The sequence below is a fragment of the Besnoitia besnoiti genome, chromosome I (genome assembly GCF_002563875.1).
Source record: "Besnoitia besnoiti strain Bb-Ger1 chromosome I, whole genome shotgun sequence".
Lineage (NCBI taxonomy): Eukaryota > Apicomplexa > Conoidasida > Eucoccidiorida > Sarcocystidae > Besnoitia > Besnoitia besnoiti.
This window is the reverse complement of record NC_042356.1, coordinates 7888442-7915030: the sequence shown is the minus strand read 5'-3', so window position 1 is coordinate 7915030 and position 26589 is coordinate 7888442. Positions and strand designations below refer to the sequence as shown.

General features: G+C 59.7%; 7 protein-coding genes across 7 annotated transcripts; 2 read left to right on the top strand and 5 right to left on the bottom strand.

The window, feature by feature from the left end:
* Positions 1-167: 167 nt before the first annotated feature.
* On the bottom strand, positions 168-1347 carry BESB_011110 (uncharacterized protein; the record flags this gene model as incomplete). Its single annotated transcript, XM_029359865.1, has 2 exons — positions 168-590; positions 1009-1347. The coding sequence occupies 2 exons, from the start codon at positions 1345-1347 to the stop codon at positions 168-170; spliced, it is 762 nt and encodes a 253-aa protein (XP_029222778.1).
* Positions 1348-5241: 3894 nt separating this feature from the next.
* On the bottom strand, positions 5242-7175 carry BESB_011100 (histone arginine methyltransferase PRMT2; the record flags this gene model as incomplete). Its single annotated transcript, XM_029359864.1, has 2 exons — positions 5242-5421; positions 5502-7175. The coding sequence occupies 2 exons, from the start codon at positions 7173-7175 to the stop codon at positions 5242-5244; spliced, it is 1854 nt and encodes a 617-aa protein (XP_029222777.1).
* Positions 7176-9113: 1938 nt separating this feature from the next.
* Positions 9114-10895, bottom strand: BESB_011090 (uncharacterized protein; the record flags this gene model as incomplete). Its single annotated transcript, XM_029359863.1, has 1 exon — positions 9114-10895. The coding sequence occupies one exon, from the start codon at positions 10893-10895 to the stop codon at positions 9114-9116; it is 1782 nt and encodes a 593-aa protein (XP_029222776.1).
* Positions 10896-12524: 1629 nt separating this feature from the next.
* BESB_011080 (histone lysine acetyltransferase HAT1) lies at positions 12525-17394 on the top strand (the record flags this gene model as incomplete). The annotated part of the gene is made up of 6 exons (XM_029359862.1): positions 12525-13462; positions 14110-14774; positions 15456-15520; positions 15755-15975; positions 16490-16906; positions 17331-17394. The coding sequence occupies 6 exons, from the start codon at positions 12525-12527 to the stop codon at positions 17392-17394; spliced, it is 2370 nt and encodes a 789-aa protein (XP_029222775.1).
* A 2047-nt stretch (positions 17395-19441) lies between these two features.
* On the top strand, positions 19442-22590 carry BESB_011070 (putative cytochrome C-type heme lyase; the record flags this gene model as incomplete). The annotated part of the gene is made up of 5 exons (XM_029359861.1): positions 19442-20468; positions 20872-21031; positions 21312-21398; positions 22048-22156; positions 22507-22590. The coding sequence occupies 5 exons, from the start codon at positions 19442-19444 to the stop codon at positions 22588-22590; spliced, it is 1467 nt and encodes a 488-aa protein (XP_029222774.1).
* Positions 22591-24416: 1826 nt separating this feature from the next.
* BESB_011060 (uncharacterized protein) lies at positions 24417-25175 on the bottom strand (the record flags this gene model as incomplete). Its single annotated transcript, XM_029359860.1, has 1 exon — positions 24417-25175. One exon carries the CDS (start codon positions 25173-25175, stop codon positions 24417-24419), a length of 759 nt encoding a protein of 252 aa, XP_029222773.1.
* Positions 25176-25670: 495 nt separating this feature from the next.
* BESB_011050 (uncharacterized protein) lies at positions 25671-26219 on the bottom strand (the record flags this gene model as incomplete). The annotated part of the gene is made up of 2 exons (XM_029359859.1): positions 25671-25828; positions 26141-26219. 2 exons carry the CDS (start codon positions 26217-26219, stop codon positions 25671-25673), a joined length of 237 nt encoding a protein of 78 aa, XP_029222772.1.
* Between the last annotated feature and the right edge of the window lie 370 nt (positions 26220-26589).

Below are 26589 nucleotides of genomic sequence, written 5' to 3'. Positions count from 1 at the left end.
GGGCCTGCTGCCCGCGGAGAGTTGACCAGCGCGGGACAGTGCGCCGGACTGGCCTCCTCCTCCCTCCTCTCTCCTGAGGACGTGGCGCGGATTTCTGCGTCGCCATGATCCACGCGACTCCCCGTCGTCCCCCAGCTATACCTGTGTTGCTGAAAGAGGGTCTGTGTTTAGAAGAGATCGATCGACCGTGGCTCGTGCATGCTGCGCGCGAGAGTGTCGCGGCGCTTGTACATCTGCGGGACGACGGAGTACTCGGGGATCTCTTCCACGGCACACGGGCGGGTCATGTCGGCTTTCACTGCATAGACGTCGACGGCGACGCGGCCGTCTCGGGTGCAGAAGGGCGACGCGGGCAAGTAGCTGCTCAGCGGCTGCGGGCAGGACAGCTCCTTCGGCTCTCCCAACGTCACACACGTGCGCGAGGGCATCGTGTAGAAGGACACGATATGCTCCTCGATGACTTCTTCGTTCTCTCCCAAGACGCGGGGCTCCAGCAACGCCTCGTCGACCTTCTCAGCCTCCTCCTCCTCCTCGACAACAGGCTTCGGGGTGCGTGTGCAGCCGCATGGCGCACACGTGAAGGAGCCAGTCTGCAAACACAGACCGACACCCTAGAGGGCGCGTTTCCATCCAAATGAAAGACTTGGACGCCCTCACCTCTAAGCGGCACTGAGAGACAGCGGCACACCGCAGTCGCATCGCGTGCGGTAGTCGCATCGGATAGATACGGGGAGCGCCACAGCGCTTTTTCCTCCTCCTCCTGTGCAGCTGCGCGCGGCGCCGGATAACCGGGGAACGCCCACAAGCCCGCCGCAGACAGAGAGAGGAAGACCGACTGGAGCGCGCACGCATACTGCGCATGCTGGGCTGTAGAACCACACAGGTCGTCACGCACAGGACACAGTGTCCAACCCCTCGTGTCCCCCCCTCCCCCGCGACCCTATCTCTCGCCCCCCCTCTCTCACACACACACACTGGGGACACATCATCCACTGCAGCGTTTTGTACCTCTTGTTCCATGTCGAGTTCGCCTTCAGAGGGGATGTCGTCCTCCTCAGCCCAGGCGGCAGCAGTGGAGCCGGTGACCTCGGGGGCGAGTTCCGAGAACTTGAGTTTGTCGCGGTCTGCCTCGCGCAGCGGCACGAGTGTGGGGTTTCCCGACGCGTCGAAGGTCATCAGCGAGGTAAAGGCGCGTTCGGGACACAAGTCCACGGAGGCCACACGAGACAAATCCTTCTCGCTCCGCGGAGACTTCGCCGCCGGCGAGTGGTTCTCCGGGGTCTGCGCCGAGACGCTGGGATTCTCCGCCGCCGCGGGAGAGTGTACGGGGCTCGCAGGGTTCGACATGGTGTGTAGCGAAGCGTAACAGACCAGGCAGAAGAGGACGAGGAGCCTGAAACCAAACAAAAAACAATCACGACCATACGAATCAGCCGCTGCAAGAGAAAGATCCCAACGCTTACACGCCCGCGAAGACGCAAAAACCGCACACAGAAATCCACACACGCGCTTGGTGTGGGTGGGGGGGGGGGAAAGGTGGTGGGGTCGCGGGAGACCTTTCGGTGGGTACCCGAAGGCTACGACGCTGTCCTGCTGGCCTCGGAATGCCCGGTTTCCGAAAGCTGGAGACACGATCGCCTTCGAGAGTGCGCCAGCGCCGGAATGCCAAAAACGCCGGGGAAACTCCTAAACTTTCCCGGTGCGAACGCCGACAGCAGGCGTGACACTACCGAACGCGGCCGATCTTGCCTACGCACAGCGGACGCTGTGGAGCCGCCACGCCAGAGGGACGAGGATTCGTTAGCGGCGGAGCTCTATGCGCTGTGCAGCGCCAGCACAAACGCGACTCCGCGCGGAGACTCTGAGTCATCAAAACGCGTGGGTCGTCGAGCAAAAAACACAGGCAGCTTTGTGCATGCTTTCTCGTGTCCTCCCGCCCAGCTTCACGCTCGTACTGTCCGGCGCTGCGCCCGCTGCTGCGGCTGCGGCCTCGGCGGCTTTCTAGACACACGCAGGCACACCAACGGGTTCGGCAGCCGCGTCACCGCTGCGCAGAAGAGAGTCACTGTCGATTCCCCTTCATGGCACACTCGCCAAGCTGGTCGCCGTCGCCGCGTGTCGTTCCTCTGCGCGCAGCAGGGCTGCTCGCCTGGCGCTCACGGGGAAATGGTGACGCTCCCCCGCAAACTGCGCAGACTGACGCAGCTTCCCCATTCAACAAAAAACCACGTCCGTGCATTCGGCGAAAAGAGAGATGCGCAGCTCGGCAGGCTGCAGCCGCAAGAGGGCGGAGGAGACGCCGCAGAAGGCCGTCTCCGCCGGCCGAGCTAGCCCGCGTGGTGGCGGCCGCTTTCTGTAGCCCATAATTCCTACCCTGAACGAAAGCGTCGAGAGTCTTGAAAACGGAGACCCGCACGTTGCGGAAGCCTTGCACAGGGCTAGGGCGCGTGTTACGTTGTTCTGCAGAGGAAGCGGGGCGAGAAAAACCCGGCAGGGGTTCTTAGAAGAGAGCCACTCTCTGCAGCACGATTCGCTAGCGCGCGCCTCTCGCTCTCTTGCGTTGTCGACTTTCGCCTTGTCCGCTCAGCTGTGCGTCGTCGCGCGACTTGACCTTTCGCAGGGAGGAGGTGGTACCTCTGCAAGCGGGCGCGAATGTCGCGAATACCTTGAAAAAAGGGAAGTTACGAACGTTACCTTGGAGAAAGCGAATACCAAGCTAAAAACTTTACCAAAGGGAACATGATATGTGACTCAGCGCCCGGACCCCGCGCGCCGCCCAGGACTCGACGCGCCCGCATCATTCACGTCGACCCGCGAGGGAACAACTCGCCAGCACCCCGCCGCCGCTGCGGGAAAAAGCAGTTGGCTGATCGACGCGACTGCGCGCCCGAGTCAGCGGCCGTCTCTGTCTTCCGCGCGAGTTACGTCGCGTGTGGGCTCGGCGCGGAAAACGCCTTTCGCGAAAGCCTCGAGGACGCTGCGGCGAGACAGCAGCGGCGCGGACCGACTCGGAAAAGCACACGCGGGAGCTAGCGGAATTTGCAGCCACAAGGAGCCAGAATTCCCCGGCGCCCTGCGCCCTGGAAGAAGAAAAACCCACACGGGGGCACATGAGTAGAGGGCACATGAGTAGAGGGTCCATGAGTAGAGGGCACATGAGCAGAGGGCACCTGAGCAGAGGGCACATGAGATCCGAGATGCGCCTTGCTACAGGCGTTGAGCCCAGGGGATTTGGGTGGGCGCGGGAACTCGGCACTGAGAAAGGGATCTGGGGAGGCATTGGGGTCGCGTCAACTTTCAGACGCTCCCGTATTGAGTCGTTCCTGTAACCTTGAAGCGAGACAGAGGCGCCCCGCCCGAGGACCGGAAAACCTAGTTCTGCCGATGTTTTTTCTTCAGCATGGAGGCGGGGAAGGCCGCGACAGATCTGTGAACGGACCGCCTGCAAACGAAAAACACCCAAGAAAAAACGAAAGGATCGGACGAAGAGGATCAGAAGACACCAGTAGTCTCCTAAATCCACTCGGATGAGCTAGAGAGCACAGGACGTCCTCTGGCACAAGTACATGGCAGCAATAAATGCTTGCTGAAGTCCTGAATCTATGGAAGTAGAGATAGATATAGACACATGCGTGTAGAACTAGAGATATAGATATCTCGATGTGTGGAGATTACATAGATTTGTGGATACAGATCTACATACATATATATGTGCGTGCTCATCCCGTCGAAAGGGCAGCCCCGCGTTGTACTCAGAATCAACCGGAAAAGAGAAGTCCTTCACAAATGTAGACGACCTCTGCCGAATGCTGGTGGTTTAGGGTTTAGTGGCCTGTGGGAGCGTAGGCCAGAGGAAAACTATTTTGGTTCCTCGTTGTTCTTAATGCCTGATTTGTACGGAGGATATGGTAACTTCTTTGTACCAATATATATTGGTGGTTCGGAATCGTTTTCCCAAGAACGAACGCGATCTCCTACTTTCTGGAACCACTAGGTTCTGTGTTGTTGACTCAAAGTATTTGCTCCGAGTTTGGTACACAGCAGAGGGCGGCCTTAACATCTAGGGAGCAGTGGGCGTCAGCGGCTCCGCTACAAATCATGGCACGCCCCCAACACCGCGCACCATCGTACAACGGAAATCGAAGGGGACAGATTTCCATCCGCGTAGCCTTACGGATGTGCACAGCTCGGACCATACACTGGTGCAGGTAGGCCGCTAAAATGCCTTCCTTCCCTTGCGCACGTTCCCCGTCTCTTTCCCTTCGTGAGAGGCCGCTTGGTGTTGTAGATTCGGCAATTCTTTTGGATGCACCTTGGCGGCGTTGCTTTTTTTTGCTGTAGGCCGCATCATCTCGCAAGCTGCAGGTCTCACCCATTCAGCCTGTCACTACGCGCCTGCCCATCTCATATTTCTATAATAGTTTTCTAAACGTGGAGAAAATAGTGTGCGGTGCCTCTAGAGACGTCTCGAAAGAGGAGGGAGGGACGAGCGCCAACCAGGCTAGGCTGAGCCCCGTGAGCAGAGATATACTCATTTATATACTTATATATATATATATATATATCTGTACGAGTAGTAAAAGTCAAACTATGGAGGATTAGAAGAAACTTTCTTCTATGTGATTTTGCTAAGTGGAAAAAATGGGGGCGCGTGTACCAGCTACCTGTCGACCGTTTTTCCAGCAGACTCTTTCAGGCGTCGCGACGGAGCGTACCCATCGTATCCGACACTTTTTTTTCAAGTGGATCGATGCCTCTGTCAGTCTGTTGTGACAGCGGAAAAGAAATATGGGCATCACTACGCGCCATGGACACAGCCACGAGTTCTTCGGCTGGCGAACATGCCAACCTTCAAGATGTGCGGCATCGGCAGCGCAGTCTGTCAGATTCGAGAGTCAGGACGGCGGAACGCATCCCGAGCTGCGTGACCATCCGCGTCAATCTCTTTCCATGAACGATAATGCAATTGGTAATGGGCTCCTCATATTACCTGGTAGGCATTTCAGCCATGTTGGTGTTGTATTCTTCACTACGCAAGTCTGAAAGCCGATCTCCATTCTGCGGCCCTCAACCCCAAACCGTCTGCGCGACGACCCTTCCCTCAGCTCATTCGCCGGCACGCTTATCAGCCCCGACCCTTCCTCCTCTGCCTCCTCTGTTCTTCTCGATTTTCCATTCCAGCGTGTCGGTCGGTTCGTTTCCCCGTTGGCGGCGTTCTTTCCGCTCAGCAAGCGTCGGCGCTCACAGCGCGTCGCCGGTCGCCTCCGCCTCCTCTGGCGCGGTCTCTTCGGGCGCGTTGGGCTCGTCGTCCACCTCCGCGTCGAGGACTTCGACTTCCACCTCGTACGCGCGCGCGCGCTCATGGGCCTTCCTCAGGTTCACCAGACACGTGAGCCGCAGACCGGGCGTCGCCTCCATCGCCTCTGGAAAGAGGACGACGGTCTGCTTCCAGTGCGTCTCTTCGCTGAACGGACTGGTGTCTAAAACGACTCCCCCCTCACCTTCCTCCCCCCCTCGGCCGCGACCTGCGCCGTCGCGAGCGCCTCCTCGCCGTCTGCCTCTCTCTCTTTCTCACCTTCGCTCTCTCGCGCCGCGCCCGCGTCGCGCGTCGCCTTCTTCATGACCTCCACGCAGTCGCCGCACGGGGCGGTGGCGACCTCGTCCTCTGTGCTCTGCCTCTTCTCCGCTGCGCCCGCGGGGAAGGAGCAGTCGAACCAGAGGGCGAAGGCGTGGACGGGGGCCTGGCGCAGCGCAGTTAGTGGCACCTCGACAGAGACGTACTGCAACGCCGGCAGCGGAATCGTGCGGAGATCCCAGTCGAAGACGAGCGCAGGGCGCGTGCAGGCGCACTGCGCAGACTTCAGGTGCAGCAGCAGCGGCTGGCGGCTGTCTTGCAGCTGCGCCTGGAGGCGCACGCGCAACGGCGCGAAGTTGAAGCCGTGGAAACTCGAGAAGCACTGCAGACGCGTCCCCCAGTACTCCGAGCAGTCAGCCAGCGACAGCCACAGCCGCGCGCGCGTGGGGAACATCTGCCCCTTGGGCTTGAGGAAGAAGTCCCGCGCCTTCAACACCGAGTCGAGCATGCCCTCGTGGAGCAGGTAGAAGCCCATCCACTCGGATATGATCGCATCTACAAACCGGCAAGTCGCCTCCGCCGTCCCGCCGCCCTCCCCTGTGACGGAGGCACCGCCGGCGGTGCCAAGCGCCTCCTCCTGTTCATCCAGAAAGGCGCTCACCCCTTCGCGCAGAGCGAGCGCCTCGAGGAGGTCGCCCTCGCCCGCGTCTCCGCGCTCGGCGGCCTGGCTTGAGTCTTCCTCCGTCTCTTCGTCTTCTTCCTCTCTGGAGCCGCCTGTGGCGGCTGGGCCCGACTGCGCGCCGCCTCGCGCGGTTGCGGGCCCCTCTCGCTCTCGATCCACGGGAAAGATTCGCTCGGCGCTGCCGCCCTGCATGCGCGGGCGGCGTCTGCGTGCGCGCGCGGCCTCGATCAACTCCTCGGCAGTCGCATGCACCGGGAGAATCACGTGCTGCAGGTTGTTGGCTTCGACGATCTCTTGCAGAAGATAGAATGCGTCGCTCGGTTCGAGTGCGTAGACGCGCCTCGCCCCGCCGTCGCGCGCCGCAAAGAGGGAGAGAATGCCGCTGCCCGCGCCTACGTCCATCACCACGGAATCCTTCAGGAAGCAGCGGTTCGCCGCCACTGCGCCGTGGTAGGCCGACGTCCGCGGGCGGTCGCGAAGCATGTAGCTGTGCACCGAGGGATCCCCGTAGCTCGCGTAGTACGCGCAGCAGGACGAAGAGGGCGAGGCCGAAGAGGGCGACGGAGACGCCCTCGGAGAACGCCCCGTCGAAGACGAAGAGCAGCAGGAGGCCTCAGCCGGAGAGCGAGACACCAACGCGCGGCACGCGGAGGCCTGCGAGGAAGAAAACTGCGACGCGGGAGAAGCGGAAGAAGAGGAAGCGGTAGAAGAAGAGGAGGCAGGAGAGAGAGAAGAGACAGAAGAAGAAGCGCCAACACTTGGCGAGACGCCGCTGCCGCTCTCTGTACTCTGCGCCACGCACTCCGCGCGAGTCAAGCGTCCTGAAGCCGGGCGCGAGGAGCCAGCCGGCAAGACCCCGCGGGAGGCGGATAAGACGGCGGAGGGGCCTGAGAGCCCCAGGCCGGTGTCGCTTCCCATGCTGGAGAGGAGGTGTGCAGAGGCACACAGCAAGAGTTGTCGGTTTCTGAAGCTTTCTTGCGACGCGTTTTACACCCATCCGCGTTCGCAGAAGGCGCGGGAGCCGGTTATTGATACTACGCTTCTGCGAGTTGTTGTGACGTCTTCACAACGAATGTCGCAAAAATTGTTTCGCCTCTCTTCGTAAACCGGGGTTTCCAGTGGATCGTACGAGCCGGCAAGCAACTAGGCGACGCCCCGCGAGTAGGGGGCGACGGCAAGCTCAAGGCACTCGACGGCAAGGTCTGACCGTGTCGCGGCGAATTGAGGGAACGAAAAACCAATGCAGATCAACAAAGGATCGGGTTGAGTGCCGGCGACGGCGCCAATTTTGACTCTCTAGCCCTGGGAGCGCGAGTTGGCGGTCTACAGAAAGAGGCCCTCGCATGCGAAACGGTACGAGTGTGCACAGGCTGCGGGCTCGACTCTCTGCTGGGCGTGTCTCCTCTCGCTGAGAAGCGTCAGATACAGTCGAAGAGAGGAACAACGGAGCGAGACTCGTCATTGTCACGTCTTCATACGGCCTTCTTCAGAACCGCACCCATGCGTCGCCCCAGATGCGCCATTGTGCTGGGCTGAGGCGGCGCTTCAGTTTAAAGCTTTTTGCAATCGATGAATCAAAAGGCGGAAGAAAATTAATCACAGGTCAAGAAGCTGGGCTCGCCGTACTTTGCTCGCTTCTTCGGTTTTTTTTCGCCTCTCAGAGGATCATTCAGGCTTGCTAGTTTTAGTGAATCCACATGCAGCCACGCAACACTAACCACGCACGCGCTGCTTACTTCAGGAGACGGGCGGGGCTTTCCTGCCTCGTGTTGCTTCGCGTGAAGCGGCTGAAAGTGGCTTCTACTCGCTTTGATCGAGTTACACACGGCCACTCTCTCTCGATTGAAACGACTCCGTTACAGATTAAAGAGCGCTGAACTCTCTAGCGGCGGATGAGCTACTCTACAAGAAGTCTGTTAGGAGTGCCGACCCAGCTCACGCCCCAGTAAAACGACACGTGTGAGACTCTCGACGTAACTCTTCGACAGTGAAGTCTGCGCGCACGTCGCAGCCTGTAGTAGCGTCGCCTCGAGGGAATTTTGCGTGGACCGAAGCCTTAACTGCATTCGAGATGTAGCCTAGCGGCGTCTACGTCTTCAACTTCACATGAATACACTGCTGCTGCGTATGCCTCACCCACTCAAATACAGATATACGGTGAAGCCGCATATGCATGATCCATGCATGTGCCAAGTTATACACGTCTGTGTAGCTGAACTCGACGCGTGCAGCGGGAAGCATTAGCGTAGAGCTCGTCATCTGTCGTCGCAGCTCCTCAAGCTTCAATCTTTAGGATAAGCATTTTCTTTCAAACCGTGCGCGGTCACACTAGTCCCCACGCGCGTTTTCGTCGCTCTAGGCTCTTTCACCCTGAGTGTTGATATTTACATGCTAACAGGTCGGCTGCAGAGTTCAGTTTCAACTCTTATTGCTGCGCCGCCTGGCATCCACTCGAATAGACCAGACCTCGTAGAGCGTGTGTGCGTTGCGCGAGCGAGGCCGCGGCGCCAGCGGCAGCCAGATGCCGAGCTCCACGCCTCGAAGAAAACGCCTCGGGAGCGGGCGAGGGAGTCTCAGACTCTTGACAGGATGAGCATGCGGAAGAGCCACTATAACCTCTCGAGTTCGAGATGCGCCGAAGGCCACGCAGGTGAGAGACGCGGGTCCTCCTTCAAAGACGAGGAGCGAAGACCGGCAAATCAGCTGCCGCACTATAGCCCTGCATTCTTCCTTCCTCTGTAGCTAATCGATGCCTGCTGGCTCGCTTCACACACCGGCACCCGTCCAGAAATCAAGTCACACACTTTTCCCTGCCCCCCCCTCCCCCTACCCCCCCCTCCCACCCTCCACAGGGCTCTACCACCGCGGGCGCCCCAGCCTAAGAGCGCGGTCAAACACTTTGTTTTTGACTGCGTCGACGTATTTCTTCTTCGCTCGCGACTCTAGTCCGCGCACGCTGTCGCGTTCGGTGCCAAACATGAATGCAATCGCTCCCGGCTTGACGCACACCGCAACGAAGCGCTCAAAACCCGCTGCCTGCCTCGCGGCGCCGTCGCCGCGCGCCGGAAAGCTCCGCTGCTCCCTCGGCCCTCCGCGGGTCGTCCGCCCGTCGCTCGGGCTGGCGGAGCGGGTAAGGAAGGCCATCTCTCCGTCAGACGGCCCCCCTCTGTCTCTACTCTGAGACTCGCTGGACGCAGCCGAGTTGCGAGCCGCGGCGGCGAAGGCCGGGTGCGCGCGCGGGTAGAGCACTGCGTCCTCTAGAATGATGCGCGCGACAGCGCGGCGTCGCCGCCACCGAGAAACGGAGGCCGCCTCAAGGCCCCTAGTCCCTCGGCGTCCTGCCTGTGCGCCGTCGCGCCTCGACTCGGCAGAGCGAGCCGCACAGGCCCGTCCCGAGGCGCTGTCGCGCCCATCCGCGGGTTCGGCTGAGTCCCCAGTGTACGTAGACTCGGAGCCCGCATCGAGGCTCCCGCTCCCCAGCCGCCGGCGCACAAAAGACGGAGGCAGGGCCGCGCGACGGGCGAACTGCCGTCGGTCGATGCAGCGCACGAAACAGCCCTCGACGGCGCCCCCCTGAACCAGAACTAGGGCAATTCGCTTCTGGATGCAGCCGTTCAAAACCACGCGGAGAAGGCCGTCCTTCTCGTAAGGCTGGCGATACCTCTTCCGCGTGCCGCGGCCTCTCTCAGAAGGCAGTGAGGGACGAAGCAGATGCGCCACCATGCGTTGTCTCTCCTCGCGAGTGCGGAGCTGGCCCAGAGGAGCATCCGACAAGAGATAATGGGAATTGGGCGAAGGCGAAAAGGCAGAGCAACCGGACGCGCGGCCACACGCGCTGAGAAACTCCTCAGCAGCGGCCGCAGACGACGACACCAGGGGGGAAACAGACGCGCGAGGTGCAAAAGGCGCACTCGCCTCCGCCGGGGCCGTCGCAGCCCACGAAGGAGAAGGTGGAGAAGCAAAGGCAGGCGAGACGGAGGAAGCGGAATGCGCCACGCCATTGGCAGACGAGGAAGCGTAGGAGTCGCGAACCTGGGAGTCACCGCCCAGCGAGGCGGGAGCGGACTGAAGAAGTGCAGCAAAGCTCGCAACCGAGGCTGCAGCCTCTGCAATATCGCTGTCCACGCTCGCGAGCGCATCTGCACACTTGTGATGAGCTTTTGCTGACGAGTGCGAGCACATTTTCTGTGGTACGCGGGCAGTCGGCCTCTGCGGTGCCTCCGTCGCCGCTTCCTTCTGGGCGGGCGGGGCTCGCCGCGCGCCTTCGCCCCTCCTTCCGCCGCGCGCAAATGACATGCAGTCCAAGTCCCGGCAGAGATACGACGCATGCAGAGAGGGAGGAAGGACATAAAAGCTCGTTCCGAAGAAGCAGTCCTCCTCTGCATCCTCGTCGCTCGTCATCCCCCCATAGCTTTCCCCTGGGGGTTCCTCCCTGAAAGCCCGTCGGACCCCTTCACGGCCACCTCCTTCATCAGCGTGTGTTTGAGTTTCGTCCGGAGTTATCTCTGCTTCCTCACGGCCTTCCTCGCCTTGTAAATCCTGTCGGTCTCGCGCTCTGAGCTTGGACGCCTCTTTGTGAGTTGCGGCCGCGGCCTCAGAGGCGGGAGGCGCAGCGGGGAGCTGCGTCGTCATCCGCATCTTGGAAGTCTGGGCCACGGGGAATCTGTGAGTGGCGGGGAGTTGCCCCTCTCGCAGAAAGATGACTCAGCGAGCACGTCATGGGAGAGCAAGCTGCCGGCGGTGGTCTAGGCTGCCGCGCATTCCCCTCGCCCGCGAAGAAAAGACGGAGAAAACGTGGGGAGACGCCACGGAAACAAAAATACGGTGAGAGGCAGATGTAAGAAGAAAAAAAACAGAGGGGAATCTTGGAGAGAGAGGTTCTGTCGCTTGCGGAATGGTGACAGCTGACTTGGCAACTTCTTTTCTGTACGGTACACGCGCGCTGCAGTGTATGCACACCACACCGCGTTCACGCGAGATAGCTGAGCCCAGCAAACGTCGCCGCAGGTAGGCGCGGCAACTGCGCATAAAAAAATGCGAGTTCGAAAAGGTAGGCCTGTGTCGTTTGCTTCCCCGCACAACTCGCTGAAAAGCCGCTCAAGGCAGTCCTGCGCTGCGACACGCTGACCAGACACGAAAAAGGAACCAGCTCGTGCCCTTCCGCAGGAGCGCCTGGGTTTCTGCGCATTCCGTTCGAGGCTTGACTTTTCAAAGACTTCTGAATCACGAACAGGGCAAGGCGCTGATCTGAATATTACTTCTCGCCATGATTGCTGCAAGGAAAACCTCCCTCAGGCTCAGGACGAACCGAGTTCGCACGGCAGGAGGGTAGCGCCTGTCTCCTCCCCGGAGACATGGCGCTTCTTGGCGCGACCGCGCATGCAGAAGACACACGAAGGAAAAAGGGCCTTTTGTGGCGTTTGCCGACCTCCCTCTGGGAAGAAAAATGACTATATCAGGTGCTTCTTCCGTTGTGTGCCTCATCTCCTCTGGTTCTTGCACTGTCACGCTCGTTCTTCACGCTATGTGCACGCTTCTCTTTCGGCCTCTGCTGGTGACACACTCGACTCGTTGTTGTTTACTGTTTTCAGCCACAGCAGTCCCTATTCTTAGTCATTCTCTTCTCCCGAGTTTACGTTAGTCGCTTCTGAACCTCTTTCTAGTTTTTTTGAAAAACACTCTTCTCGCGGCCAGCCAGCTCGTCCGCCTCGGTGTGCGCAGGTCTCGAGGCGCCTGCTGACCGGAGGCACCTTCGGTGGTTACGAGACGTTGAAATTCCGGTCTGTTCGCGAGGCCACCCCGCCGCCATTCTCCTGTTCTTTTCAAATCTGCGGGTGCATCCCTCCGTAGGCTGAGTGCTCCTTGTAAACAGGCTCCTGACACGAATCCCTCGAGTGTGCCTAGCCCTCTCTTGGCACATCATCCCAGCGTGTGACGCAGTTTGCCTCTCTCCTCCGTTCTCTGTTCGTCGCCTATCATTGGTCCTGTTACCCGTTTTCCAGTTATTCTCCACTCCACAAGCCTCGCTGAGTGTTTGCGAGGTCCTCCATATTTCCCGGTCTTCCTACGCCTGCTTCGGTTTTTTCTGCCTCTCTCTGCCTCGTGGTTCGCTCTAGCTTCTCCCCTAGATGCAATCTGCCCGCATTTCTGCTCGGTCGCCTACGTTTCTTCGCGTGTATCTTCTCTTCTTCGCCTCGGCTCCCGCGTGGGACGTGGCCCTGAAGCGCCCTGTCATCGCGTGTTGACTGTATTTCGCTCTTTGTCGCCATGCCGCGCATCGACTCTTCGGCGTCTTCTGCCTCGCCCTCCCCCTCCGCTGCGGGCGCGGCGCGACCGCCGCCGCTGTCTCCGGCGTTCGCGGCGGCCGCAGGCGAGGGGGCGTCGCCGACATTTTCTTCCGCGGCACTGCCGTCGCTGAACGCGCTGCAGGTTGTTCGCTTCCATCCTGTGGAGCGCGAATCAGACTTGCGCGACCCGCCAGAGGCGCTCGCCTTCTCACCGCTGTTCTGTCACCACTTTTTCAAGGACAACGAGTGCATTTCGGGCTACGACGAGCTGGCGATTGACATCTTCTTCTCGCCCGACACGTTCGACACGTTCATCCGCGTGCGCGGCGTGATCTCCCCGCGCGCCCGCGACCCCGCCGCCATCCACAGCAACCTGCTGCGCGATCTCTTCGAGTCGGTGACCTTCCCCGGCGGCCTCGCGACCTCTGAGAAAGACTTCCTAGAGAGTGTGCGCAGAAACCGCGCCCACTTCGTGGCCCCCGGCCGCGTCGTCGCCGAGAAGGCCCTCGGCCCAAGCCCCGCGGCGGCGGGCGAGGGCGGCGCGGACGACGCAGGCGAGGAGGACGTTGTGAAGATGCAGCTGCGCGAGTGCTCCTTCGACGTGGAGGAAGACGACCCCTTTCTGCTTCTGCACCGCCGCGTCGAGTGGTTCCTTCACTGGTTCATCGAGAGCGCAAGCGCCATCCACACCGATAGTCAGTGGCGGGTTATCCTGCCCTACATCGTCCGCGAAAAGCGGCGCGCAGGCAGCCACGCAGACTCGCAGAGGGCTCCGGACGCGTCAGTCGCCGAGACAAGGCAAATACAGACAGAAAAAAAGCCTGGAAAGAAGCCAGAGGGGCAGGAACCGCGAGACGACGACGAGGTGGAGAAGGCCCGCAAAGAAGGGGAACGCCTCGGCCTGACTCAGAAAGCTGCGTAAGAGAGGCCTTCGGTCGCCGCCGACAGCGGTCGATGGAGCGGGAGTAGGGATCACTCTCGCACACCGGCGCCGCCGCGGAGGACTGCATTCGCAGCGAACCGGGCGAGAGAACGCCCGTCGCGGCTCTCAGGGCTCTGAGGCAGCTACGCCGTTCCGATGCGCAAGCATGCGTCACCTCTGCACACCGTAACATGTGTATAGGCTATATATGAATATATGTATAAATATATATTTATCTGTGTGTACAGGTGGCTACGATGGGGGTGGCAATGCGCAGGTGTATCTACTCGGGGGAGCTTGGCTCATGCGAAAGGGATCAGCAGTTTGTCGCGTTGTCCTGCGGTCTCTTGCCCACTCGCACTAGTGCGTATCACAGCATGTAGAAACGATCCATTCGCGGGCACCCTGATCCGAGTGTGGTGCCTGCCTCTCCTTGCATTTTCATGTGAGACCTGGCGCCTCGCGCGGCCCTTTCCGTCGCACACTGGCAGATAGTCTCGCGCGCGTTGACGGAATTCGCATACGCGACTGGGCATCCTTGCTTGTCCGCGAATGTGCTGAGGAGTAGTCCGCCTTCACGCAAGGCGACGCACTCGCCTCTAGCAGCTGCTTCGCCGGTCTCTGTTTTGCTGCGTGTTTTTAGGGAGAAGTGCGAAGAGGTCTCGCGGCGCTTCGCGGAGCAGTGGCGAGCGGGAAACGGTCGCGCGGAGGGCGCGCAGCAGGCGAGCGAGGAGCCGCAGAAGACGGGGGACGGAGGCCGCAAGCGCCCGCCCGAGCCTGCCCCCGAGACCGAGCCGGGGGCTAAGAAGCTCAAAGCGAGTCAGGCGTCGCTCATGAGCCAGGCGCGCCTGTTTGTTGGGGACGTGGAGAAAGCCCGGGAGGAGAGCGGCTTCAGCGTGCTGCCCGTGTTCGCCGTATACAGCCATGCCAGCGCGGAGAGCCAGACAAAGCGCGAGCGCCAAGAAGAGAGTCGTGAAAACAGCGAAAACGGCGAACGCAGGGGCGCCCCCCACGCCCAGGCGAGCAGCCCACGAGGTGCCGAGCGGAAGACAGGCAAAAGCCTCGGCGCCGCTGCAGAGGCAGGAAGCGACGCGCGAGGCGAGCCGGAGGCCGCGAAACAGGAGCTCTCGCCGTCGGCGAAGGGACAAAAACGGGAACAGGCTGGAAAGGAGAGAACAGAGATCCCCGCAGACGCACGCGTCACCTACCACCTCGCGGGCATCGCGACGACCTACACTTTCTACGCCGTGACCGGCTTCAGACGAAGAATCAGTCAGTTCATGGTCTTCCCGCACATGCAGCGCCAAGGTAAGGGCTACGGGTTGAGCGGGACGCTTGTGTAAGGAGCCCCTAAATATCGCTCTCAAGCGCAGAGACTGATGCAGCAGCTTGCATGTGAGCTCGCATTGCAGATGTCTTTTTATAGTTCGTCACTTGGTTCACGCCAACTGGGGTGTCTGCCTGTCTTCGGGGCGAGGCGTGCGACAGTTGATCTCTCGGATGAACCGGAGGGATGTCGCGCGGGAGTGTATCAGGCGTTAAAAACAGGCACTTCTTCTCTACTAGGGGCGGGGAAAAGAGCTCGGCGTGCGCGCGGCTTGGAGTCAGGCTTGTGCTGCCTCTAGAGGCACTCGCTGACGAGGTGCGCGACGAAAACGCATATCGAGGACGAGTCAGGTGCGGATGGGGCGAGGCTGCCGCCAACGCGATATATATTTAAATATATTTATGTGTATGTAAACACATTTGAGTTTGCCTATGCATAGGAGTGTGCAGCCTAGGGGTTCGGTCTTTGTGTGCCATATATATATATAATATATATATATATATATATATACGTGCGCCAGTGTATGCCGATGGCCGCCTGGACGACCCGGTCAGCATTGAACTCGAAGCAACAGGCACCGCGGCTTCCAGAGGGCGCTTTGTGGGCGGTTGGGCAGCGTCCCTGAGAGTGAAAGCTGTGTTTCATGGGGTGTTTTCGCTCAGGCGTGGGAATGGCGGTCCTCGAGCACGTCTACTGCGACGCCATCCTCGATCCCTACGTCATCGAGGTGAGGCGGCGACTGGAGAAGGGGCCGAAGCGGGAGGGAACCCTAAACTCAGCGGCGCAGCGTCAAGAAAGAAAGGCGCGCGGGGGTGCGAGTCGGCTGCAGCGGGCGACCAGCAGGTGGCTGCCGACAGCGGGAATCAGCAAACCCGCCGCGTGCGACACCGTGTGCAGCTCGCCCAAACGGGAAAGGAATACGCTCAGCGTGCGGTGTGTGCTGTCTGCTTCTTGCCTTCAGTTCACCGTCGAGGACCCTGCGTCCTCCTTCTCGCAGTTGCGCGACGTCGCGTCGCTCAAGCTGCTCATTGATCTCGGCGCCCTCCCGCGGTCGCTTCTGTACCCTCCAGCTGCCGTCTCCTCTGCGGAAGAAGCTCCTGAGGAAGAGGAGAAGCGCAGGATGATGTGTGCTTCGCAGCGCCTGGTGATGCTCACCAAGGAAACCACGAAACAAGCCACGCGGTGAGAAGAGAGGGCAGGGAGTGGAGCAGGGAGTAGAGCAGAGAGACAAAAGCTTCCCCAGAAGGCTCCGGAGGCGCCGCCTCGGTGTGCGTCGCGTCGCTCGACGCAGGGTGGGTGTTTCATGCATGCCATTTGCGCTGAGGCGTGCGCGCGCCCATGGAGGAAGAGTGAAGAGGAGTCTGCGAGACTGTCGCTTCCTTCCAAAGGGAGGTACTTATGCCTGTCCGCGTGCGCGGATTTGTCTTGAGTCACTTCCCGCAGGGCGACTCTGCGGTGCCTCGTTCACGCCTCGCGTCCGCACCGTGAGTCTGTGCCGTGGCGGGGGGGCGGGGGGGGGGCCAAGAGGAGACGAATCGCTCTCGCTGTTTTCTTCGCGATTCGTCTCGTGGTCTCATCGCCGTGTAGCTGTTTCTGGCTTGGGGGATTGCTGCGGAGTCTCCATATCTGCGCCCTGGGACCTCTCTGCATGCAGTCTGCCACGCTTGTGCGGGCTGTGGCGTGTGCGTGGCCTCAGCATGTCGGAAATTCTTCAACTCGGGCAGCAGCTGCCGCACCCGCTTCCGCCGCCGCCTGTCGAGTCTGAAGACCTTGAGCACCGGCGCGATTGGCGGCTGGCGGCCCCACAAGATGCGCAGGCCGCTTCCGCGTCGGCGGTGCGCGACGGCGAAGGCGAGGCCGACAACGGCGAGAAAGGGGCGGACGCGGTCGCGCGCCGGTCAGCCGCACCCTCGGGTCCCCGAAAAGCCGCGGCGCACGTTGGCGGGGGGGCTGCCGTGAGCGCGGGCGACGGCGAAGGCTGCAAGGAAGTCCGCCTGAAAGTCAAGCGGAGACTGAAGCGGGAAAACATCCACTGGCTGGTCGATATTCCCTTTGCACAGCAAAAGGCGGAGCTGCATCAGCTGTGGAATCAGCTTTACGTCAAGTACTACAGGTGAGGAGGGCGGCGCGTACACGACGCTGACTGAGAGGGGAAGAAGCCCCGAGCGGCGATCGCCGGCCTTCGCAGAGAACTTTCGTGCCCCTGAGAGGGCGGAACAGCCTCTCCGAAGACAGGCAGTGGAAAGCAGGCACGGGAGAGGAGGAGCTTGCGTGATTAGGCAGCCAGCCAAGAAGAGACGCGGAGTGATCAGTGGAGAGGCCGGCCGAGATCAGTATGGCGTTCAAGTTCGCGCAGAGACTGAGAAGCAGACGTAGAGGCAGAGTCCCAGGGCGACATGCATGGATTCGCAGCAGGGCGCAGGTTATGAAAGGCAAAGGTTTGGGATTCAAAAAGGAAGGGGGGGAGAGGGGGGCTGCCTGTCTTCGTCTGGTGACTGAAGGCGCGCGGTGTGTTCCTGATGGTGTGTCTTCTGCAGAACGCTTTCCAAGTTGAGGAAAATGTTCCCGCTGCCGCCGACGACCACTGAAGGCTCTAGATAAGGCGTCGGGGGGGATCTTTCTGGCTGCATCGTCAACGCGGCTCGGGAAGCTTTCCTCTGCTCGGCCCGCCGTACTCGAGTTCGCCTCTCATTTTGCTCCCTAAGCGCTGCTTCGTTTTCCTTACTTATCACATCGCCAGAGCGTGCCTGAAGTGCTGCGAAAAGTAGTCTCGCAGCGCACTCGCAGCTCCAGGGCTCCTCCGCCAGCGGCAGCATTCCGCCACATGTTTGCCCAGAGTCTGTGTTAACACCGGCCATCAACTGAATCCGAATTTGTCAAAGCTGTTTCTTTTTCGTTCCTCGCCGAGGGAGCGCTCATGCGGATTCGTTGCTGGGAGATGGTCCTGCCCAAAACACGTTCGTTAGCGAAGGAGCATGCCCGAGGCAGGCAGTGGGGACTAGGCGTTATGGGGTTACACAGGCAGCGAGGCGGATGTCAGCGCAGCAGAATAGAGCGACAGCCCACTCACGAATGGAAACAGAGAACGCGCGACTATTGGAAGTTGACTAACTTCGATTCCCCGCCACAAGCAGCCGCCGACCTGCCTTGGGTTTGAGTCGCAGACGACAAGCGTGTGGAGTTCTACGAACGGAGGGCTCAACGGTCACCCCTCGTTGCTGGAGACATTTATGCATCTGCCCCCTCGCTGCGAGGCTGTTCATGCAGAGCCTCTCAGGATCGGATTCACTACTGACTTTGGCTCGCCGCGATTTTGGTGAGATCTGTCCTGCGAGCGTGTTGCCTCGCTGACGTCTTTGGTGGAAAAGATATCGCGGCGGAAGTTGACAGTCATCTTGCAATGTGAACATTACCTCGTCAGCGTTATGGCGCATCATGAGCCGCCGTAAGGAGAGTGTGGGATGCGTCACTCCAGGTGCTTGCTGTTCGAGTCAACCTCGAAGTTGTGATGAAGCGGAGCATTCGCTATCTTGCGTGGCGAACAATCGGCAAGGCGTTGAAACTCTTCGACCGCACCAGCCCAGAACACGATTAACACTTTTCCAATCGAGTTGGAACAGCAAGCAGAACTGCTGGTACAGCGATGATACTGCAGAAAGAGTACGAGGCACGTCTTCGTGCCTCGTGAGCCTAGGAATCATGCCGCTTACATAACTGCGCAGAATCGGTGGCAGGGAACCAAACTCGTTCTGCTGTTTGTTGATGGACTTCTCAAGAAGGTCCCGTTGTGACAGTCCAGTTCAGTGGGTGGACTTTGGGTCACACACGCAATGAGATCGTGCCCATTTGCAAACATATTTAGCAGAGTTCGTTAGCGGCCTTCTGAAACACAAGAGTCTCAGGGAGGGTCGCACTGCGCTGGCGACCAGGCGTCCAAGTTGTGTGTCCGGTAGAAGTAAGGCAGCCATTTCTTCTTCACCTTCTTTTTCTTCTCAGGTCAGCCTATCTTTTCTGCTAAGGGCAGCCAGGTCGAGGCTCGATAGCGATTACCTCCAGAGCTTTCCCTCCCATCCAGCGTCGCGCAGCTGGCTCCGCGGGACTTCTTTGCGCTTGGATCGACATGACGCAAACTCGGAGTGTTAGTTGCGCCGCTGCTTCAGAATTCACAACCTCATATTTTCACGTTCGGTAATTTTTTGTGGCAGGTGAAGTTCTCTTCCGAGGGAGGCTCCAGGCCGCCTCAGGTGTCAAGGTCACGTGGCTGTCAGCCTGCTGGCTGCTGTGTGCGTCGATGTTCGCGGGAGGCTTTACGCTGGCGCCAGCTCTCTTTTCGGTTCGTGACTCTTTCCATTCGTGGTTCTGCTGCCTGTCTCACCCCAGCAAGCGTGTGACCCTCTGAAGAACGCTTTCTAATTCCGTGCGACGGTCGCGGATAGTCTATTTGCCGTCTGCGTGGTTGGCGAAGCTGCGTGAGCAATCTGAGCGCGAGCGTCGTCCGCTACTTTGCTCAGACCTCCCTTTTCGCGGCTCCGGCAGACACGCCACTTCCGGCTCGCTGAATTGACCCTTTTTTCTTTTTGTGCCTCTGTCGGAGTCACATTGAAGGTGCGTTTTTAGGCCCGATTCTGCGCTCCACTCGGCGTACACGATGGAGGATTCGAAGCCCAGTGGCGACGCGGCTTCGTCGGCGTGCTCCCCGAGCGATTGCTGCGGCGCGAAGTCTGCCTCCTCTTCGTGCCCTCTGTCCGCGAAGTCTTCGCCGCCCCCGCCTTCCTCATCGTGCTGCCGAAAATCCTCCTCGTCGCCCCTGTCCTGCAACTCCGCCGACTGCCCTTCCAAGCGCAAATGCATCCTGGCAACTGTCTTGTCTCCAGTTCTGGCGACCCCGCCTCTGCTCTTTCCCTCGCTGAAGCCGCTCCAGCTGGCGCCTCCTCACTGCGAGGCGTCGGATCCTTCCCTGACCTCCGCGCGGCACGAGCTCTTCCGCTACGCGCCTCCCACCGCGAGCCCTTACGCGTCGTGCCCGTTCGCTGCGTGGCGGTCGCCCTGGGGAGCCCCCGGGGCCTTCGCCTCCTCCCTGCTCCGCGGGTGCCCTGGCGCCTCGGGCGCCTCCTCGCCGTCGCGCGACGCGCCTCCTGCGGAGCGAAGCGGCGGCTGCCCGATTCGCGCGACGGCGCAGAGAGTTGCCTCTGGCTGGCGCTCGTGGATGCCGCTGCGGCGAGACGCGCCTCCCCCCGCAGAGCCGCACGGTGCAGAGCCCGACGGGGCGGAGCCTGGAGCGAAACAGGACGTCGGCGAACGCGCCGGCGTCTGCCCCTTTCGCGGCTCAGAGCGCCCCTCTGGCTTCATCCCCTGGCGGCGCGGCGCGCCGCCCGCGGAGCGGCTGATGCAGCCCGGAGAGGCCGCCGAGGCTCCCCACGGCGAGCGCCGCGGCCTCTGTCCCGTCCGCGGCGCGGTCGGCGGCGCCTCCAGGGGCCTCTTCGGGGGTGCGCAGCGCGGGTCAGGCAGCCCTGAAGCGAAGCCGCTCGACGAGCGCGCCGCCCATGGCGAGCTGAATCCGCTCAACATGATGCCTGAGATCTCGAACGAGCCTGGCGAGGAGGAGGGCGAAGACAACCACGCGCTGTCTACCAAACGAAGAATCTCGACGATTCCAAAGACTGGAGAAGACTCAAGTACGCAGACGTGGGCCTCCGCACACGCATGCTGCTAGCGAAGCGACCGTGAATCGCCGCGCACCGCCCGCGCCACGCCGCCCACATATATCTGTGTATATATACTTTTACATATTATGTGTTGTTATGCTATTTTCGTGTAGTATAGATGATTTCGACTGGCAGGGGACGCGAGGCAGGTTTCAAACTGTACCGTGCGTTTACTTGAGCCAGAGGGAGGAGACGCCTGTGTGTGGATTGGTGCGCGTGGCTGGGTTTCACATATCTATCTATATATACATGCATGTATATGTAGATCTGTGTCAGGAAGGGCATTTATGGGCCTTCATGCATGTTAGTGAATCCCTAGGGCGCCTTGCTGCATCTTGATTTTGGTTTCCTCGGCTGTCTTTTCTGTGTGCAGCATGGGTGTATCCGTCGCCTCTGCAGTTCCATCGCGCGGTGCAGAGAAAAAACAAAGAGCCACCCCCCCCCGAGGCGATGGAATCTACCGTCTTCGTCCATGATTTAGTTAACGAGCGAACTTGGAAAAAAATTCTCCAGTGGGAGAGGGCACTGCACTCGTGAGTCTTCTCGCCAAATGTCGCCTTGCGCACTCCATAATCAGAGGCGTTTTCGTGGATATGTTTTCTTCCGCGAAATGAGAAAGTCCTGGCAGAACGTGGGGGTGAGTCGCATGAGCCATATGCTGCCTTTCACACTCGGGTGCGCCAACATTTTCCACAAGTCGGTCTTTCTTCGGTTCGATTCACGCTTCTGGCCTGCGGAAGTGCAGAGTGCGTTTCTCTGGTGATGTGCGCACATGCTTGCTCTCCATGGTTGCGGTGTTTTTGTGGTTTTTAGGGAATGCGAAAAACTAACTTTGAGCCGCTTCGTTGGGCGCTCCGAGGACTACACCCCGACGGCGCGCTTTCGCCAGCTCTTCTCCTAGTAAGTCGTCTGCAAAACGACGCCAGATGAGTTCTCCGTTTTTTTACTAAATTAACCGTTTTAACGTCCACAGCATCCAAGCAGACTTGACGTTTCAAGAAGCGTCTACTTGACAACCAGCATTTCACAATTAGTGAAAGTTTTTTTGGCTTCCATGAAGGCGACTGCGTGGCTTTGTTCACTTGCGCGGGGCATGACTCCTTTCCATTCGCATGCGGGATGCAGCTGGGATGCAGCTCTTGAAACCCATCAGCAGGTCGGTAGATCGAACGGGAGGCTGTGTGGAAGGGTGCATACGTAGAGAAGCGGATCCTTCTCTGCGTGCCGCGGCGCCACGCGGCGCAGAGCCCAGAGTAGGCAGATTCTTGCTGTGAATATCTGCTTTGACGAGAGTGACGTCGATCCCATCGGAGTCAAACGCAGCGAGCAGGAGCCGATGCGCTTTCTCGCGGAGGAGTCGGTTGGTGCCGGCAGGTTTCTCCGCTTGCGGTGACGTGAGTTTGAGGCGCGTTGCAGACAGAGGCTTCTTTTTCAGCGCATCGTTCGTTTCGGTCGCGACGAAGGCGCGTCTCCTCTGTACCGGGAGATGATATAGTCGCACTCAGACTCCGTCGATGTCGATTCTGCGCACTGTGTTTCTGTGTTTCAGTTTGGGTTTGCCCTTCGATCGCCACGACTGGTATGTGAACCGCTGCGGAGAGACGGTGCGCTACGTCGTGGACTACTACGACGACACCAGGGCAGAAGACAACATCCAAGTGAGTTCCATCCCGCAGCAGCGTAATCAAGGGGTGGGCGGTGGGATAGGTTTATCGCCCCAGGTAGGACAGTGGATTGGATACCCAGGTAACTGTGCTCCCATGAATAAGAATCGTGGTACAAGGGGTTCCCCCGAATTGGGTTTCCAGCCCGCGCATCTCGTCATTCCAAAACCCGGTTTCAACAGCCCTGAACGTCGCTCTGTGTGCAGGGGCCCCCGTCAGATGAGCAGTTTGAATGCTTCCGCATAGAAGTTTGTGTTGTCTCTTCTGAGTTAGCAAGCGCCTTGCGACTGACCTTTGGCTGTTTCCCGGCTCTCTGTCGCGGTGTCGCTTGCTTTGTTTCGCAGGTCTTCATCCACGCGCGCCCGGCGTGGTTCGACTCTTGGCAAAACTTCGCGGACAACGTCAGGCGCATGTTTGCTTCTTCGTGATGATTCGCGCGCGTTGTGGAGGGTTGACTCTCCACGCGGTCTTCTTTCCGCTGCGGCTCGCCGTCGTCGTTCTTCCTTGCGTGAAAATATATCGCCGTCTGTGTCAGTTTCGTGTGTGCACTTCGCATACCTCGCATCCCCAGGTTTTAGGGTGTCGTTGTTGTTCTGACGGTGTGCGCTCCCTGCGTCGAGCGTTTCAAAGCATCCGCGTACTCTGGAATTTCGCAGCGCTCTTGCAAAACCCTAAAAATAGTTTCAGTAGAGAAAACTTCACCGGACGCCGCGTCACACGCGCCAGGGCTAGAGACGTCGCAGGGGAGTGAGGGAATGGGCGCAAGGTGTAAAAATTGGAAGTTTGCTGCGAAAGGCGGGAAGGCGCTGATCACCTCAGACGGTGATGAGAAAGAGGAGATACTCAGGGGAAAACTGTGAGAGCGGAGCCCCCGTGAGGGCGGAGCTGAGGAAGAGAGGTGTACCACAGAAGAGAAATGCAGACCGGAACAGCTCATGCGAAAAGGAAAACAGACCCCCACTCTGAGCGAGTTTCACGCCTTGTGGCCCTGAGGCGGAAACCAAAAAGACTACGCGAGTTGATAGGAGGCTGGAGAGATGAGATGGAGCATTGTCGGTAGTCAGTGAGCTTAAGGACGCGAAAGGCTGTGAAGAAAGCAGTACGCGGAGAGTAGAGACCTTCGCGCAGGATTGGGAGTGAGGAGGACTCTCGTTGCAACGAATAAGTCGTGGTGCTTCCCTCCGGGCGCCGGCTTTCTCTCAAGTACCGTAGATTCTGTCTTCTTTTTTTTTTTTTTTTGCTAGTGCCTTTGTGAACTGTCGCGGCGAAGTCCTCGCTTGCTATGGCATGCGCGCACGACCCGTGGCAGCATTACGATGTAAACCCTCGCAGATTCGCCCATTACGCGTGTGAAATCCACACCCGACAACACACTCCGACACTGATGAGAGGGTCAAGACACTCAACCAGGAAGTACAAACGGCTGTTCTGGCCATCTGCGGCGAGGCAGCCGGAATCACACACTGCGGCACGCGAGCGCCAACGTCGTTCAACGGAGCCCCAGAAATCCACCTTACCGGCTTCTGCAAGAATGCCTAGAGACGTGGATAGCTGCAAAGGCACGCCCCCGTGCAGAAAATGCATTTCGAGTTTAGGGTTTAGGGGCACGGCATCCGCAAGGTGGCTAGCGAGTCTCAGAGTTGCCTGAGTATCCGCCCTCTAGCTTCGCTCCCGGTGCACTTGAGCAGTCGCGCCACTCCAAGACGCTACACAAGGGGGCAAAAGAGCGAGGCAAAGTAGCTCTTCTCTCTCCAAAGATCATCGTCTGCCGCGATCCCTCCACAGCCAGCGGCTGGGCTCCAAGCTTTGACGGGGGACTCGGGAGAATCGGGGTGCTTCGAGTTGCGAAAGGTTTACAGGAAGTACGGGGAAGTTATCACGTGTGTGCTGGTGCAAATGTGTGCAGCTGTTACAGGAGCCTTTCAATTGGGAACGCGAGCTCCTCCGGCCTGCAGCAAGGGAAGGCGTGTATGCAGATTTTCAGGGGTGCCTGACGCCGCCCCTCCCCCCCCCCCCCCCCCCCCCCCTCCCCCCTCCAGGTGTCTGCCCTCGCCTGTGGATGCAGAGATGCATTTTTCGCAGAATCAAGGATGCACTGAGGAATTTCAGCAAACGCGTGCGCATGAGCAACACTAAATGTCGGCGCGAGGTGGAGCGGGTCGCGTCCTCCCCCCCGCCGTTCCGGGCGTGCGAAAGGTAGGCCCTTTCGGGTCTCAAGCTGCGCTGGACCGTCCTCCTTCCTGCTTTCTCTTTCTCAGGCGACGATGGTGTCCTTGTCGGGTGCGTCTTCGCCCTCTGCGGCTGCCGGGCGCTTCACGCCGATTTTGATCAGCGGCTCTTCGTACCAGGTGGCGACCACGTAGATGAGTCCTCCTACGGAGACGGCGAGGACGCCACACGCCGCGGCCAGAGAGAAGAGCTTGTTGAGTCTCTTCTTTTGCTCTTTCTTCACAGCTTCGAGCTGCGAGAAGCTCGTGAAGCCCTGCTCCTCGGCTTCGCTGGCGTTCCGCTGCGCGGCGGCCGCGCGCTCGGAGGCCCGCGCATAACACATCTTCCACAGGAGCCGCCCCAGTGCGGATTTCTTTCGCAGGCTCAACACACAGAGGAAGAAGGAGTGCTCCAAGCGCCGTCGAAGGGACAGCGGCGACGCTGGCCCCGGTGCGCGCGGAGGCGACGGGGGCGTCGTGAGGCGCGGAGCCGGTGAAGAGGCAGGAGACTTATCGAGAATTTTGTGGTACACGAAATGCTCGCTCAAACGCTGCGTGCGCGTGCCGGTGGCTGCCACGCGGCTGGCAGTGAACGATGAGAAGACAGAAGGTCGCTCAGACGAGGCGAAGGCGCGACGCTGAGAGTGCGCTTGAGCGAGGCCCGCGAGGGACGACGCCGAGGCGAACGAGCCTGGGCATTGCAGACAGTGAGACGCGAGTGAGGAAGAGAAAGAGAGAGACAACGAGAGGGCCTGGGAAGGAGCCAAGGCGACGCGCCGCCAGGCGTTCAGCACGGGGCTCGCCATCTCGTCGCGGAGAGTGAGGACAAGTGAGAAGACTGCAGAAACACAGCGCTCATCGAACAGAGAAGAGAGGATGAGAAAACGCACGGGGGTCGCCAGCGGGTCCTTTACGAGGAGTCTGGGTGAACCTGCGCTCGGGGAGGACGGGGAAGCGGCGAAGAACGCCAACGCCTCTTCACGTTTGCCGTGAAAAAGGGAATCCGCCACCGAGGCAGCTGGGACAGTGAAAGGCTGCGCTGAGGCTAGGAGGGAAACTGAGAGCAAGCGTGCCGGCGGAAGAAAAATTTATACGGATGATTTTGATTCTTCTAAATGAGAATCTTGATGAAGTGATTTGATTGACTTCATCGAGAGCGCTACAAAGCCACTGGCGGGACCTGGCGAAGGAATTCAGGAGGCGACAGAAGGCGAAAAGCGTGTGAACAGTGAAGTCTAGCAACGAGGAGACGCAGCGGGGGAAGGAGGAGAGAATCTGAAAACTGAGAAAACCGCAGGGGGTCACACACTGGTCGCGCCGCTGCTGCCTGCGCCGCGCGCGGCTGTCTGGCTCGAGCTCTCTGCTGCGTTCCTGTGGAGCTTTTGTCTTTGCCTCTCAACGTCTCTCAGGACTCCCTCGTAGCGCCGCTGAGTCTCCTTCTCCTTGGCGTGAAGCACAACTGAGCAACACAGAGGAAGCGCAGCGAGGAGCTCGGGTTACAAGCAGGGCCGAACGAGAGAACTAGAAGTCTGACCAAGTTACTCTTTGCATGCTTTCATGCATGTGCGCCTCTAATTCTGCCTGCCATGGTCTCGGAATGCATCGAACGCGGGAGACGGCCACGGCGAAACTCTGCGGACTCTCTACCGTTCACGAGGAAAACGCAGGCTGTCGGCGGCGCATGCGCCTTCACTTGAACTCAGCTGCAGCCCGCCTCCCGCAGGCTTCGAAGCGATGCATCCAGAGCGTTTTTATTTTTCGCGCTTCTTACATGTACACATGCCAACGCAGAAGACGGAAGAGAGGAGAATGAAGATGCTGCCACGGGGCAGGTACCCTTTCCCTCTCATCTTCTTGGATGAGGCGACGCCGAACTCTGCACGCATCAAAATGAGCCGTTCTTGGAGTGGAATCCCCGAAAGTCGTCTGTGGAGGAGATATGCCAGCGTCTCGCGTGCATTTCGCAGAAATTCAGGCGATGACAGGACCGACCAGGGGCACGCCGATGACTACGAGCGGAGACAACGGTGACGGCCTTGCAGGGAACACAGGCAGTTTCGAGGGAAGAAGTCGGCGAGGCTCGTTCAGCAAATAGATGGGAAAATAGATGGAACTCCGGGCTTTTAAGAAAGACAAGTGTCTGCATGATGGTGGAAACGCCTCCTTGGTCCGCATCTTCCACTTGCTGAAACAGAAGTCGGCAACTTCTCGCGGGTTCCG